This window comes from Camellia sinensis, chromosome 4 (genome assembly GCF_055761805.1).
Source record: "Camellia sinensis isolate YWXY chromosome 4, ASM5576180v1, whole genome shotgun sequence".
In the NCBI taxonomy this organism is placed as follows: Eukaryota; Viridiplantae; Streptophyta; class Magnoliopsida; order Ericales; family Theaceae; genus Camellia; species Camellia sinensis.
In genome coordinates this window covers 225,344,021-225,357,727 of record NC_138964.1, presented here as the reverse complement: position 1 = coordinate 225,357,727, position 13,707 = coordinate 225,344,021, and the positions used below count along the sequence as shown (strand labels likewise).

Below are 13,707 nucleotides of genomic sequence, written 5' to 3'. Positions count from 1 at the left end.
AAAGCCAGTTATCCGATCAGAAAACTGACTGGCAGGAGGAAAAGTGGTCTCCAAGGGAACAAATTGGTCTCCCACCCTTGTACCACCTTCCAAACAAGGAAAACAAGGTTTGTACCAAAAACAAACCAAAACGGATGCAAGACGAGAGATCGGGAGGCAAAGCACGCGGCCGAAAGCCTCGAAAACTAGTCTACTGGCATCAAAAGTGGTATACGACCACAAAAGTGGTCTCCCGGACCACAGTGTTCCTCTAGGCAGAGGCAACAATGCATGGTTCAAAAACCACGCCAAACGGAGAACGTTAAGCGGTCCCGAGACAAGGCGCACGGCCGAAGGCTCCAAAAATCGAAAACTAGTCTCCAAACGGAAAAAGTGGCCTACGACCACAAAGAGATGGTCTACAAGACCTCTCCCTCCCTCCGGGAAGAGAAAACAAGATTCGGTCCACAAACCGAGCCAAAGCACAAGGAGTTCAGAGGCCCGGAGGCAAGGCTCTCAGCCAAAAATTCTAAAACCTCAGAACGAGCACAACATGCACAATCACCAAGCGCTCAATTGATGACGTCTGAGTCTTAAGGTCGGTCAAAAATGGAGTGTCTACACATTGAAAATTGGTTTAGTAAAGGGGCAAAGGGGTAATTGCACATTTACTATTAATGTCAATTAACCGGCAAAAATCCAGACATAAGAAGATATTGTAATTTTAGAAATTTTAAGGGAGATCCCTACATTTATTAGATCCTTCCATGTAATTAACCCTTTGTTTATTTGTTTGTTTGTTTATTTACATTAATGAAAAGTAATGAGTGGTTGAAATCTTTGAGTGAATGTATGATTTGAAGGGACAACTGATTGTTGCTTGAAGCCTGTGGCCTTAGAATTTTTACATAAATAGGAAGTCAATATGACCATTGGGGCTTTTTTATTGATTGTTATTGATTGTAATGTAATATATAAAGATAACTGGAATCAGTGTAGTGAAGATTCTAAGATTAAAACCATGCTTAGAATAATCAATAATTTTTCTTTTAATTTCTTCAGGAATACAAGTTGCTTTTAGGACATCAAAGCATGACAATAAAATTGATGAGCTTAATGCATCTAAAAAAATTGTAAACGGTTGATCTTTTTCTTGATGGAATTAAATATGTCAATGTTAACTTATAATCCATTGTGACATAAGAAACATAATCCACTAGACAAACCCTTAATTGACCCTAATATTGCAAATATATTAGTACATCATAATCGTAGTATCTTTATCAAGTCATCACTCCAAGCATGGTTAGTTGGTTATCTACTAGATGAGTGCATAAGCCATAAGTGTGAATGTTTCCATAATCTACTTCTAATTGGATCAGGCATTCAGAAGTTCATTAACATATCAGCATCTGCTGGGGAGGCAGCTTGTCAGTTTGTTTAATACATTTGACCAAAATATGAAAGCAGAAAAAATAATTAAAGAGGGAAAATTCTTTTAATTAATTTTAGACCTAATTTATTGTTTGTTGAGGTTTCTATTTACATGAAAAAGTGTTTTTCACTTGGAACTCATATTGTTTGTTGATTGATAATGATGCAGAAGGTCAACCAGCTCAATTTGTTCAAGAACATAAGAAGATGCATCATATGAACTTGGAAGAATTTGAGGAGGATTCTCATGGAAAGATTGATGAGCACAAGCAGGTGGTTGTGGCAACTCAGGTGATTGAAGTGAGTGATGATAAAGAAGTTGAAGATGCTGGTGGACAATTGTCAATATCAAATATGGCATTATGTGGATCCCCAGGGAGACGTACAGGGGCCCTTTCCAATGGAATCACTGAAACGCGGGTTCGCCAGCTAGCCTCTAACAAGCATGAAGCTGTCTTGTTCCGCCAGCCTCTAACAAGCACACGTTTGTCATTCATTTGACATCTATTCTATTGAGAGAATTCAATACACCTTACATAAAAGCATTGCTTGTATCTTAGTTTTACCAAATAAAAACACTGGTCCTCATTACACGTAACAGCAGCAGTATCAGCCTCGCGTTACAGAGTCTTTCAAAGGAGAGAGCATATCCTTGCATGGGGGCTTCAGAGCTTTAAACTTGGTGCCTCACCTATTTTATACTTGATTTTGTTTTCATTGGAGCTTCAGAGTTTTCTTTAGGCAGCCATTTTTTGAGTTGCTTCCATAGAGTTTGTTCTCATGGTGCTTAAGTATATTGCTGGCTGAAGCGTAGCTTTTGCACCTCAGAAATACAGGAGAGCGAGCTCTGAAGCAAGAGCCTCGTATCAATTATCATCGCTTTTTTGTTTTTGTAGGGACAAGAAAACATACATTCATATTGGTGTCTTCAGAGCTGTGCCAGTGTAATATATTTCTACCCAATTTTGGGTACAGGCAAACACAGCGTCGCAGGAGCTTGTCCCACATGGTGTCATGCTTGCTTGCATGATATGCATCTGCCCAAGCATGAGGGGCTAAGACTATATTTTATCAACGTGAGTAGCTAGCTCAAAAGCTTACCATTGGGTTGGGGTTTTAAACATTTTTTTTATATTTATTTTGGTAACATTTCATAATAGTTGATGTTAGAAATTATTAATAAGTCTTCACGGATTACAGTCCTTTTGGAATCCCCAAAAAAAGATCACAGGAAAGAGTTTACCAAATGAATGCAAGGGAGACATGTTGTGGCTCCAAGAGACATGCGACTCTTACAGTCAAATTAGTTATTTGTGACTGTATATAAGGCCAAAAAGAGAGTGCGCATGCCAGCCTGAATTTTGACCTTCATTCCAAGAAAAAGAACAATACTACTCCCACATATATCCTCTTCTTGAAGTGCCTTGAAGGATATCTAACGCTTATATATGGAAGGGAAGTAAGCTTACATGGCTTGGGGCAATGCCTTGCTCACATTCTTTATCCAAGGATCCCTCAAATAACATTTGCTCAACCATAGTTCAGGTTGTAGCTTGGGCAGGGCAGCGTGGAGAGGAGAGTCTTGCCCGTGGACAGAATTGAACACTTGACTTACTAATGAGTTCCTAATTAAGTATAAAAGTTCTTGACAATGCGCGCACACAATGAGAGAGAGAGAGAGAAATAACAACATGGTCAAAGGATAATAAAAGAATTCCCCCTTTTATAAATATTTACATATAAATAAAATTCACCTGCACTTAAAATGGACTCTACCTACCCCTCTATTCATGTGCTGAAACTCAAAACATATACGTACAGTACAATGATTTATACACACACACCAGCCAGCCAACCATCTTGCTGCTTAGGGTAACATCATTTCATATCATAGTTGCTCTATTGCTGCAGAGAAATGACCAATACTTATTTAGCATGCGATCTGTAGGCCTCACACGGTCCCACTTCCCTGTGCAGAATATTGCATATGCATCAGCTGCATACCTGGGTGGTGTCTCGCCAATTAAAAAATATCAAATGTTACTGTATTGAAGTAATCATAGATCATCATCATCAATGAAAAATAAAAAAATAGTGTTTGACAAAATTGAACACCGCAGAGCCAATGCCAACTTACTTGCCAACGCCATGCAGCTGAGTCACATGAGTCCAGCATTCTCCCAAATATTCCTGAGAGAAGCGATGAAGCATCACTGCCCTCTTCCTTTGCAAACCCAGAGTTTGTATCACCTTTTCTATCTCCTCTGTGGCAACCTCCAAAGCAGTCTTCGCATTTGGACACAAACTGAATAGCTCTGATATAACTTGCCCTGCCTGCAAGCAGTCATTCATTTATTACTAAAGCTAGTTACAGTTCATTCCAGGCAAACAATAATCTTCTCCAATTGTAGACTTTTTGAACATCTAATCTAATCTAAGAAGCGCATTTGGTATCGTTTTCAAAACTGTTTTCTGTACTCATCAAACAAGGGGGGGGGGGGGGGGGGGAACTGCAAATAGAAATTTTTTCGGCAAATTGTTTCTGAAACCGTTTTTGGAAAAAGTATTCTGAAAAAACCCCCATTTTTTAAGAAACACTTTAATATGTGGAACAGTTCTCCCTACTCTTTATTTTTATTTTTATTTTTATTTTTTTTGAGCATCAACAAAAAATTTTATTAAAGATTAGAAAAATGAAATGACAAGAAGTCGTCATACAAAGGAGAGAAAACAAAAACACTAGGATGGCAAGCAACAGTCCAATCCCTATAGATCAAGAACAAAGGGACTCTTTTAAAAGGAGGTGATACAAATGCCCAAAATGAAGCCAAATACCCCACTCTATCCCACAAATCTGCTATATTCGATTCCTTGTCATAAAAAATTCTTGCATTTCTCTCCAACCATAAAGTCTAGAAAATAGCAAAAACAATGCTTAATCACAATGTTTTAGCTCTTTTGGAGTTCCTAAACCCTTTGAACCTAACAAGAAGCATTTGAATGCAATCCCGCAGGGCAACCAACTGATCCTCACATAAGCCAAAAAGATGCTGCCATAATGCAAAAGCCACCGGGCAATGAAGGAATAAATGATCCGTCGCCTCCGAATTCCTCTTGCACATCACACACCATTGAGAGCAAAGAGAGTGATTAGGCCTTTTTTTTTTGAAAAACATCAATAGTTGTGACACCTCTTTGAGCTAAAGACTACATGAAAACTTCACTTTATGACGAACTACCATTTTCTAAATTTTCTGATGAAAAGGAAACACAGGAACAGAGGGATTATCAATAAGCTTATCAAATAAAGATTTACAGGAAAAGACCCTTGAAGAAATAATATTCCATACCCTAGTGTCATGAGAGGAAGAAAGAGATACCCCATCAAGCAATACCAACAAAGAAGCCAACTCAACAACCTCCCTTTCGTTTAAGTTTGTAGGGAAGTCAAAATTCCAAGAGATGGGGCTATAGAAGAACATGCCCCTGAAGCTATTGAAATATTCTAAGAATGAACCAACCGATATAGAAGTGGAAAAGCTCTATCAAACGAGCTGTCCCCTAACCAAACATCCTCCAAAAAATGGATGCTCAACAGATTCCCCACTTCTAATGAAAGAAAATTAGACACAAGTGGATACAAGCGAGAAATGGATTTCCACGGTGAACGACAATTGCCTCTATTAACCACGTTAGAATCTCTACCATTAAGTTGAACTCCATACTTGCTTTTAACAATAGAACACCATAGCGACCTACTTTCATCAAGAAATCTCCACAACCATATGCTTAAGAGATTAATGTTCCTAGCAACGATATTCCCTATAGCAAGGACCCCTCTATCCCTAGGGAGAGAAACGATCTCCCATTTAACCAAATGGTCCCTTTTACCCTCATCACACCCTTCCCAATGAAAATTTCTCATCAATTTCTCAATTTTCCTTACAATGCTAACCGTGATTTTGAACAGTTCTCCCTACTTAAGCTTTGCTTTGCCACATTTGTAGATAATGATACTACAAACACTTTGCACCAATAAACAATCCCTTCATTTACCAGTGTAAACCCACCATGGTGGACACTTGTTATAAAAGGAGGGAGGGGGGGGGGGGGGGGAATCCACTTCCGCTTCGAAAATGAGAGACCTTTTTTTAAAATAGAATCTACTGTAAGCTACACTTAGTACTTTAATTTTCTTTTATTCTGAAAATGACTTTTCCACATAATTCACGTACACAAATACATAGCTTCACCTTATTGTCGAGCTCTTGAGGAATTATAGTATCTGAGACCTTGTATCCATATCAAGAAAACTAATGTCAAAAAGTAGTTGTCACCATCACCTTAGGTCAAACTAGTAAAGAAGATACCAAATGTGAGCAGACGGTAAAATTTTCCAAATAAACACACCTACAAAGACATTCTCTCCAACAACGGATTTTTTTTTTTCTCCCTTTACCCATTCAGTTTGAATCTCTCTGCACCAGATTAGACACTTAAATGGACGAGAATTTGCTTCTATTTATTTGTGAAAAAGAGGAGCCTTTTTAGTGAACACTTAAGATAAAACAAAGGAATTGACTAGATATAGGTGAACTGTTCAGGAATCTCTCACTACACAACTATATTTCTCCACTATAATATTCATGATTTTACCACACACATCCAAACAAACATCAAACTATTTGTCCATCTCTTAAGGAATTAAAAACTGTACAATCACCAACACCGCACATCCAAGTCAAACTGAATTGCTTGTGCTTGTGTCCACAAAACTAAAGCAAACTTTGATCCTTATCATGACTTGTCACCATGACAGGACTCGAGTGTTGGATTCATCTAATTTTCATGTCCAAGGACACTAAGACGTGGCTAGATTTTATATTTTTTTAAGACAAAATGGTGTTTACAAGCTAACATATTAGAGCATTTTGTGCATAAAATGTGAGTATTAAGCATAGTTATATAACAAACAAAACTATTTAGTGGGTGCATGTCCAACTAAGCATGTCATATGCATATCATATATAGACCCTCTGTTCTACAGTGTTAGAGTTCAACAGGGGTATTTCACAAATTTAGAAGAGTCCATCCAACATAATACATATATGTAATTAGCAAGGAAATAGAAGTAAGCTGCCAAAACATTTTCAAAGACACCCTATTAAAGAAAAGAATGCCATACTTTTGAAAGAGAGAATTTCAGCAGTGTGTAGTTGCACTTATACAACAAAATTTTATGCACTCTGTGATTAAGGAGGATATAAGCAGGGTATTGGGGTTGGGTAAAAAAGGGTAAATAACACTGACCTTCCTCAAGATTTCTGACTAATTGGTGTAGAATCAGAGGAAAACAATAGAGGGAATTCTAGAAAGAAAAAAGTTGTATTTTTCAGTAACCAATCTTGCTGAACAAATGTAAAAGTTCAATACATCACATCCGTATATGTAGTAGATTAATAAGCGCTATCAATCAAATTAGGAAACAAAAAGAAAATAAGAAATATTAAAACCAGGAAAATCATATTAAAACTAAAATTTGTATTCTCCAACTATTCTCCTTCCAATTCATTTTCTCTCCCTATCATTTCTCCCTGGCTAAGAAAAACTCTAGTCGAAAGAGTTGAGATATGAAAAGTACTTCAAAAGGTGTATCTCACGTTTTGGGGAAGCACTTCCACAATCACAATAGCATGTGAACAAAAAAATACGCCCTCAAAAAGCCAAGATCAAGAAGCCCCAAACTTCTATTAAAAAAAAAAAGTTTGCATGAACACTCTAGCATCAATAGTTAGGCATCCATAAAATGACTAAAATAAAACATATAGAAGAACATGTTCGTGGTAGAAATGTAGCAATCCCTATAAAAACACCAACAAACAAAAAAAGAGGCTCCAAGATGCCTTGATCAAGTAATAAATTCTTCATTTGAAACACTGGGCCAATATTTAAACTCAATGGTAAATCACTAAAATGTGCACTGGGGCCACACACAATCCAGAATAACATAGATGTACCCATTAGATGTCAACATAAAATAGTTGGATGGAGATTAAACTTGACACAAAGGTGTATTGGTTATGCCTTGATGCTTAAAATAATCAAGAGCATCCTCAAACTAAGAAGCATATACACGGACACACACACACAGCCATGGCAATTTTCAAAAAATGTAGGATTTGATATATGGAGAACACACACAAAATATATATTTTCACATATTTATTATATGTCATATGTATGAATATATCATTCAAAGATAATAGAAAAATGTAACATAATACTAAATTTTGTAAATCTTTTTCATTTTTCTTTTTCTTTGTATCCTAGGTTATTTTTGTTTAAACTTATAATTAGTTCCATGTGTGTCAAAGTGACGGACGAGTGTCTAGATCTTAAGAAAGCAAAAAATAATGGGACACATTTGGACAAGTGTCTTACACATGTCAGAAAGTGTCCGACAAGCACACAACACAGATCTGCCACTTTCTTAGAAGTGTCCATGCTTCATAGTCCTCAAGAGAACTATTATGCCACCACGAGCATCCTCAATAAGGGTCCACTGTCTTAGTGGTTAAAACTCAGCCTACCTTGAGGTTGTGGGTTTGAAACTGAGGGCAGCCACTTTGTGCAAATTATGCCAAATGTTAGGATTGTACCCGATGTAGCCCTTCCTGACCCCCATCAAATAGAGACTAAACTGGGTGTAGTTTTATCCTCAAGTGAACTATTAATATTAGGCAAAGAAACATGGTTTTAAAAGAAACATGGTTTTAACATACTTATAAGGTGAATGATCAAGAATAATCTCAAGGTCATTTTTGATTTGTGGACAGGATTAGGTGAATAAGTTATCCTAAGGAGGTCATTTTTGGAATTTTGCAACAAAAGTGTTGCATCGGGATAAGTTGTTGTCCAACCCCTTCAGATAAGAGGATATGACAGTTAAGAGTGACAAACTCAGCAGGAGTATAGGATATGTGACACAGCTGTAGTGAATTTTGTTCGACATCAATATGACACACCCATAAGTATTCTCATCAGCAGTAGAATCAATGATTAGATCAATATTTTGCATTGTCATCGATTCAACAGGTTGCTCCTCAGGTGGTGATTCAATTCCAGGACACCTTGACGCTTGAGGGCTATGCTATTGATAGGATAGGACTAGCAAAGGTGCAACAACAAATGACTAGGTAGAGCCTTAGTAGACACCTTGACAGGAGCTACTTATAATGGTGAATTTTGTAGGTAGATAATGTCAACTCTTTTCGTAAAAGTCAATTATTCTCTCTACTTTTTTGTACGTCTTTTCGTCAAAAGTCAAAAAGTCAATAAAAAAGCTAATTCCCAAAACAACTGTATAAGAGGGCAACATCTCTCTACAATTTTTTCTCAACCCATTGAACTCATTAAGTAATTAAGTAATTGTTTAACAATAATCTAAAGTTGAATACTAAGGTCTCCTCTTTTCTTAAGACAGTCAAATTGTGCAGAATATTCAGATACGCTATAATTTAGTTGCATAAGACTAGGTGACACACATAAATCATTCTTTGCTCCTCACCAGGTAGTGTCCCTGATAATTTGTGCAATTTGGAGAAGTATTTATCTAGTGTCATGCAAAGATACTCATAGAATTGGTCTATTGACTCCCTAAAGAGTGTTATCACTCATTTTGTCAAAATTATTTTTTGACATTTCTCACAAATAGTGAAATAATTTGTCAAGGTAGCTGCTGCAGCAGTATCATAAGCATGGGTTACAAAAATACCAAAACCAATTATTCCACTAATTAAGTTCAGAAAGCTAAAGAAAAGGACAACATACCTGCACACCAGTTGTCCGATTAAGAAGCATACATATGACCAAGACCCTCCAAGGATCATGGGCATGATCCTCTTGGAGGAGACTGAAAGGAGAGCGTGGAGGCTTCCATGTGTTATCTGGAGTTCTTCTTTTGTAAGCCTCATCTCGCTTCTCAGCAGCAGAAAGAACAGGTTTAACCAATGCTGCTCTTTGGGCTTTCTTGGGCAGTACTATGCATTCAGTTCGACTTTCCGATGAATCAGAAATTGCATTCTCTTCTTCCATTGGTGATACATTGTGAAAGTAGTGGGAAATCCCCACTTCTGTGGGACATTTCTTCATGCATTGTTTGGGAAATTTGATTTTCAGATGTTTTTCCTCGTCTGGCATCACTTGTTTCCCTGTCGAAGTATTGAAGTAACTAGAAACCACCCGAACTTTTTCATGTGCTTTCTTCTTACCTTTTTCATCCTTTCTTATTTTTTTGGATGAGATCTTTTCACTTACTGTCTCATTCAAATTTTCCTCCCCTCCCTTCATATTAGTGGAACTGAATGGGTCAATCTTCTTCTTAGCAACAAATGAGGATTCTGTTCTCTTCTGTTTATTGTCTTCTACATCCCTATTTTCTTTAATAATAACCTTCTCACTATGACGATGGAGAACCGGTGATTTAACACAGTTCTTGTCTTGACCATTTTGCTGAAAACTACCCTTGTACATAAATTGTGATAACACATCCTCAATCCGAGGTCTATTGACTACAATGCCTTCACCATTATTAACTGGTTTAAGGGTATTAACCTTGCCCTCAACCAAAAAACTGGATTGCCTAGTCTTCTCCAACACATTTATCACTTTTTCCACTCCCTTGTGGGGACATGGAGAAACTATCTCAGAATTCAAGTCCTTAGGGTAACAGCCATCATCCATTCCCCTCTTCTTCTTGACATCTTCCTCATTATGGTCAAACAAATGCACAGCCCCACTGACTTCATTTTGGTTGCTGTTAATGGCAACAATGGGAGAAGTAAGTTCCACTTTAATAGAGGAACCAGATATCATCCCCCTTTCCCCATCACTGCACTCATTTGAAGTTTTCTCGTGATGTTTGCCCTCCTTTCTCTTCTTTCTCCTCTGGCCACTGCCACTGCCACTGCGACGACTCTCATCAATCTCCACTCTAAACACAGCCTCACTGGCTTGTTTTCCACAGGTCTTGGTGGGTACAGTAAATGTTCCTGGATTTGTATTTGAATTAATCGAGGAGACAACAGGTCCGTCCACCCCTTTCCTTTCTCCTTTAACAACTAGCTGAAAGTGGGAGGAAGTTGAATCGCCCTCCTTTTTTGTTCCCTCATTACCAGTGTAATTCCTCTCTTGTTCACATGAGAAATTTTTAGAACATAGAGTAACTGCCTTGTCGCTGTATTTTTTATCCTTGTTTCTCTTCTTTCTCCTCTTTTTAATGCCACCACCCGCACTAATGTCTGCTGAAAACACAGCTGAACTGCCTAGTTGTAGATGCCCGTTAGTCTCATTGGATTCAGTGAATGCTTTTACATCTATATTTGAATTAATTGAGTAGACAATAGGCTCATCAAAATCTCTGCCTTCTTCTTGAACAATTCTATGAAAGTGGGGAGAAGTTGAACTTACCTGCAGGTGCCGAGACGTCATCTGGCCATGATTATCATTGTGACTTGCTTTCGGTTCCTCCTCCTTTTCTTTGCTCATCTTACTCTTCCTCTTCCTCTTGTTCTTGCATCCCCCTTCCTTAAAAGCTATGATAGCATTCTTCAATTCAAATGAGGATATAGGTTTTGCTTTGTTTTCCATGTCTTCTTCTTTAACAACCGTCTGAAAGTCGGGAGAAGTCGCACTTACCTGCAAGTCATTATTGTGACTTCTTTGTTGCTCTTCCTCCTTCCTCCTCTGATTACAATCACTTCTTTTCTTCTTCCTCTTCATGTTCTCGACGGGGATTGTCTTCTTGTCGTCGGCAACAGCTTCCTCCTCCTCACGATTGCCCATAGAAAATGATACAAAATCACCGTTGTCGTCTCCATCATCATCATAGGGTTGTTGCTTCTTCTTCCTCTTCTTCTTCCTTTTGCAATCGTTCCTGTCCTCTGCTGCGGCATAGTCCTTTTCCTCGTGGAAATACGGAGAGACTGCTACTACTAGCCTTTTTCTGGTTGTTGATAATGTTGATTCAGGAGGAGTAGATGAACGCAGCAGTGGTCGTGTTGCTCGTCTTTCGTGCTCTCTTCTGTTTTCCGTCGTCGTCGTCGTCGTCGTCATGTCTGGCGGATGCTTTACCATTCCATTCCTCAATTCAGAATACGCCCCTCCACCCCTCCCCTCGTTAAGTCACAACCTTCTCTAATACCTAACCAAAAATGCTGCCGACTTAGGGTGCGTTTGATTATTTACGGTGCGAATTGTAATTTGGAGAACGCATTTAATTCGTGTTTGTTTTTTTTTCAGTTTGTCAAATATGGAGTTTGGCCGGACATTTTACCTCCATATAGGGGACTATTGTATACTGGGGGAGATAATTTTGAAGGAACAATTTACTATTGGGATTAAGTGGTAAAATTATTATTTTGATCTTTTATTATTTAATTATATATTATATTTAGTAAAATTTAATAAAATTTAAATGTCTCAATTTAAAAATAAAATAATTTTATTTAACTTTTTATTGATGTTTTATTTATTTAATTTATTTAAAATAATTTTTTATAGATATTTTGTTGAAGTTTTATTTTAAAATTTTGTTTATATTTTATTTAATTTCATTATTTGAATTTTAATAGATGTTTTATTTAATTTCATTGTTTAATTATTATTATTTTTAAAAACAAATTTATTTAAAATTTTAATTAAAAAATAACATATATTTTTATTGATATTTTATTTATTTAATTTTTAAAAAATAAATTTATTTAATTGTGTAAAAAATAAAATAAAATAATTTTTTATTTAATCTAGATAAAAATAATTAAAATATTAAAGATATGTTTAATATTGTTATTATTTAATAAATTATTGAAAAGGGGTAAAATAGTCTTTTGGTCATTTATCTCATCCAGTCCGTCCAACCAAACGTTGGATTCACTAAAAATAGTCATTTTCAGACATCTAATCCCATGAAAAAACAAACACATGATACATATCCAATCCAACCAAATAGTCCGGGGATTCACAGACTCAGGACTCAAATCCGATGGATTCTAATCCCCCTTATCCAGTTATTCCAATCAAACACACCCTTAGTGTATGTCCGTCATGGTGTAAATAAAAAGAAAAAAAAAACAAATCAAAATATAAGAACAAATTAAAAAAATTATAAATACTGAATAAAATATAGAAATAAAATATATTATATACTTGTTAACATTATATAATAAAAAAGAAAAAAAATTACTAAAGACGACACAAAGCATATCAGTAAGTGCTTTGTGATCTCAACAAATTAAATATCAACCAATACATATGAGTCTGTACTCTATAATTCCAAAGAAATCAAATACAAAAAAAAATAATAATAAATATCAAATAATACACACTAGCCAGTACTTAGTACTGTACAATCTAAAAAAATTAAAATTAAAATACACGTCAGTTAGCACTATTGTTGCCAATCAAATTATAATTACGAAAATACTTGACCCCCATAACCCCCAATTGATTTCTAGTCACACATTATTTATTTATTTTTTTCCCATCTCACTCCTCCCTCTCTCACAGATGTGTAGAGGGGTGTTGGGGGTCTGGAGCAAAGTCCTTATAATTACATAAGAAAAACAAACCAAAGCTGATACAAACCCCCACTCAAAACCACCCCAACACCTCCACTGAGTTGGCACCTTCCTGTTGCCATGTGAAGAACAATTGCACTTTAATAAGGTGTGATACGCGCACCTATGAAACAAAAAAACAAAAACAAAAACAAAAAAATAAACGAGAAGCCCTAAATCCTTCTTCCCCTCGTTCGTCCGCCCCTGTCCCTCTTCCCTCTTTCCTCTTCCCGCTTCCTTCGTCCGTCTGCCATAGTTCTCCTCCGTTGATGGCCATAACTCTCCGGGAACTTCTCGTTATCTCTGTCTCTCGCTCTACTGATCTTTGATTGCATTTTTATAGGTAATGATCTTCCCTCCTTCTCTCTCTCTCTCTCTCTCTCTCTCTCCTTTTCATACATACATACACTGACCAGTCTCTCACTACGCCAAAATAGGGCATTAACGGCGGTTTTTTTAACGGCGGTAACGAAAACCGTCGTTAAAGGTACTATTAACGGCAGTAACGAAAACCGTCGTTAAATGTATCATTAACGGCAGTTTTGTTACCGCCGTTAAAAAAACCGCCGTTAATGCCCACTTTTAACGGCGGTAACAAAACCGCCGCTAATGCCCAATCATTACCGCCCGTTAATGACGGCGGTCTTTGTCGGCGAAACTCCGGCGTGCTCTGGCGAAA

General features: G+C 37.0%; 1 protein-coding gene across 2 annotated transcripts; it reads right to left on the bottom strand.

The window, feature by feature from the left end:
- Positions 1 to 3,116: 3,116 nt before the first annotated feature.
- Positions 3,117 to 11,718, bottom strand: LOC114279090 (uncharacterized). 2 transcript variants are annotated; one of them, XM_028221276.2, is made up of 3 exons: positions 9,244 to 11,718; positions 3,551 to 3,747; positions 3,117 to 3,417 (listed from the first exon to the last, which is right to left on the bottom strand). In XM_028221276.2, exons 1-3 carry the CDS (start codon positions 11,545 to 11,547, stop codon positions 3,297 to 3,299), a joined length of 2,622 nt encoding a protein of 873 aa, XP_028077077.2. In that variant the 5' UTR covers positions 11,548 to 11,718; the 3' UTR covers positions 3,117 to 3,296. The 2 variants fall into 2 exon arrangements, with proteins under 2 accessions (XP_028077077.2, XP_028077078.2); XM_028221277.2 differs by having other exon boundaries at positions 3,117 to 3,382.
- Between the last annotated feature and the right edge of the window lie 1,989 nt (positions 11,719 to 13,707).

Bases quoted from the DNA above. Each gene is read 5' to 3' on its own strand.
- LOC114279090 (XM_028221276.2), bottom strand. From the start codon at position 11,547: ATGGTAAAGCATCCGCCAGACATGACGACGACGACGACGACGACGGAA. The intron at 3,748-9,243 runs GTATGTTGTCCT...GACTGCTTGCAG, and splicing joins ATCGGACAACTGGTGTGCAG to GCAGGGCAAGTTATATCAGA. The intron at 3,418-3,550 runs GTAAGTTGGCAT...GACACCACCCAG, and splicing joins CAGCTGCATGGCGTTGGCAA to GTATGCAGCTGATGCATATG.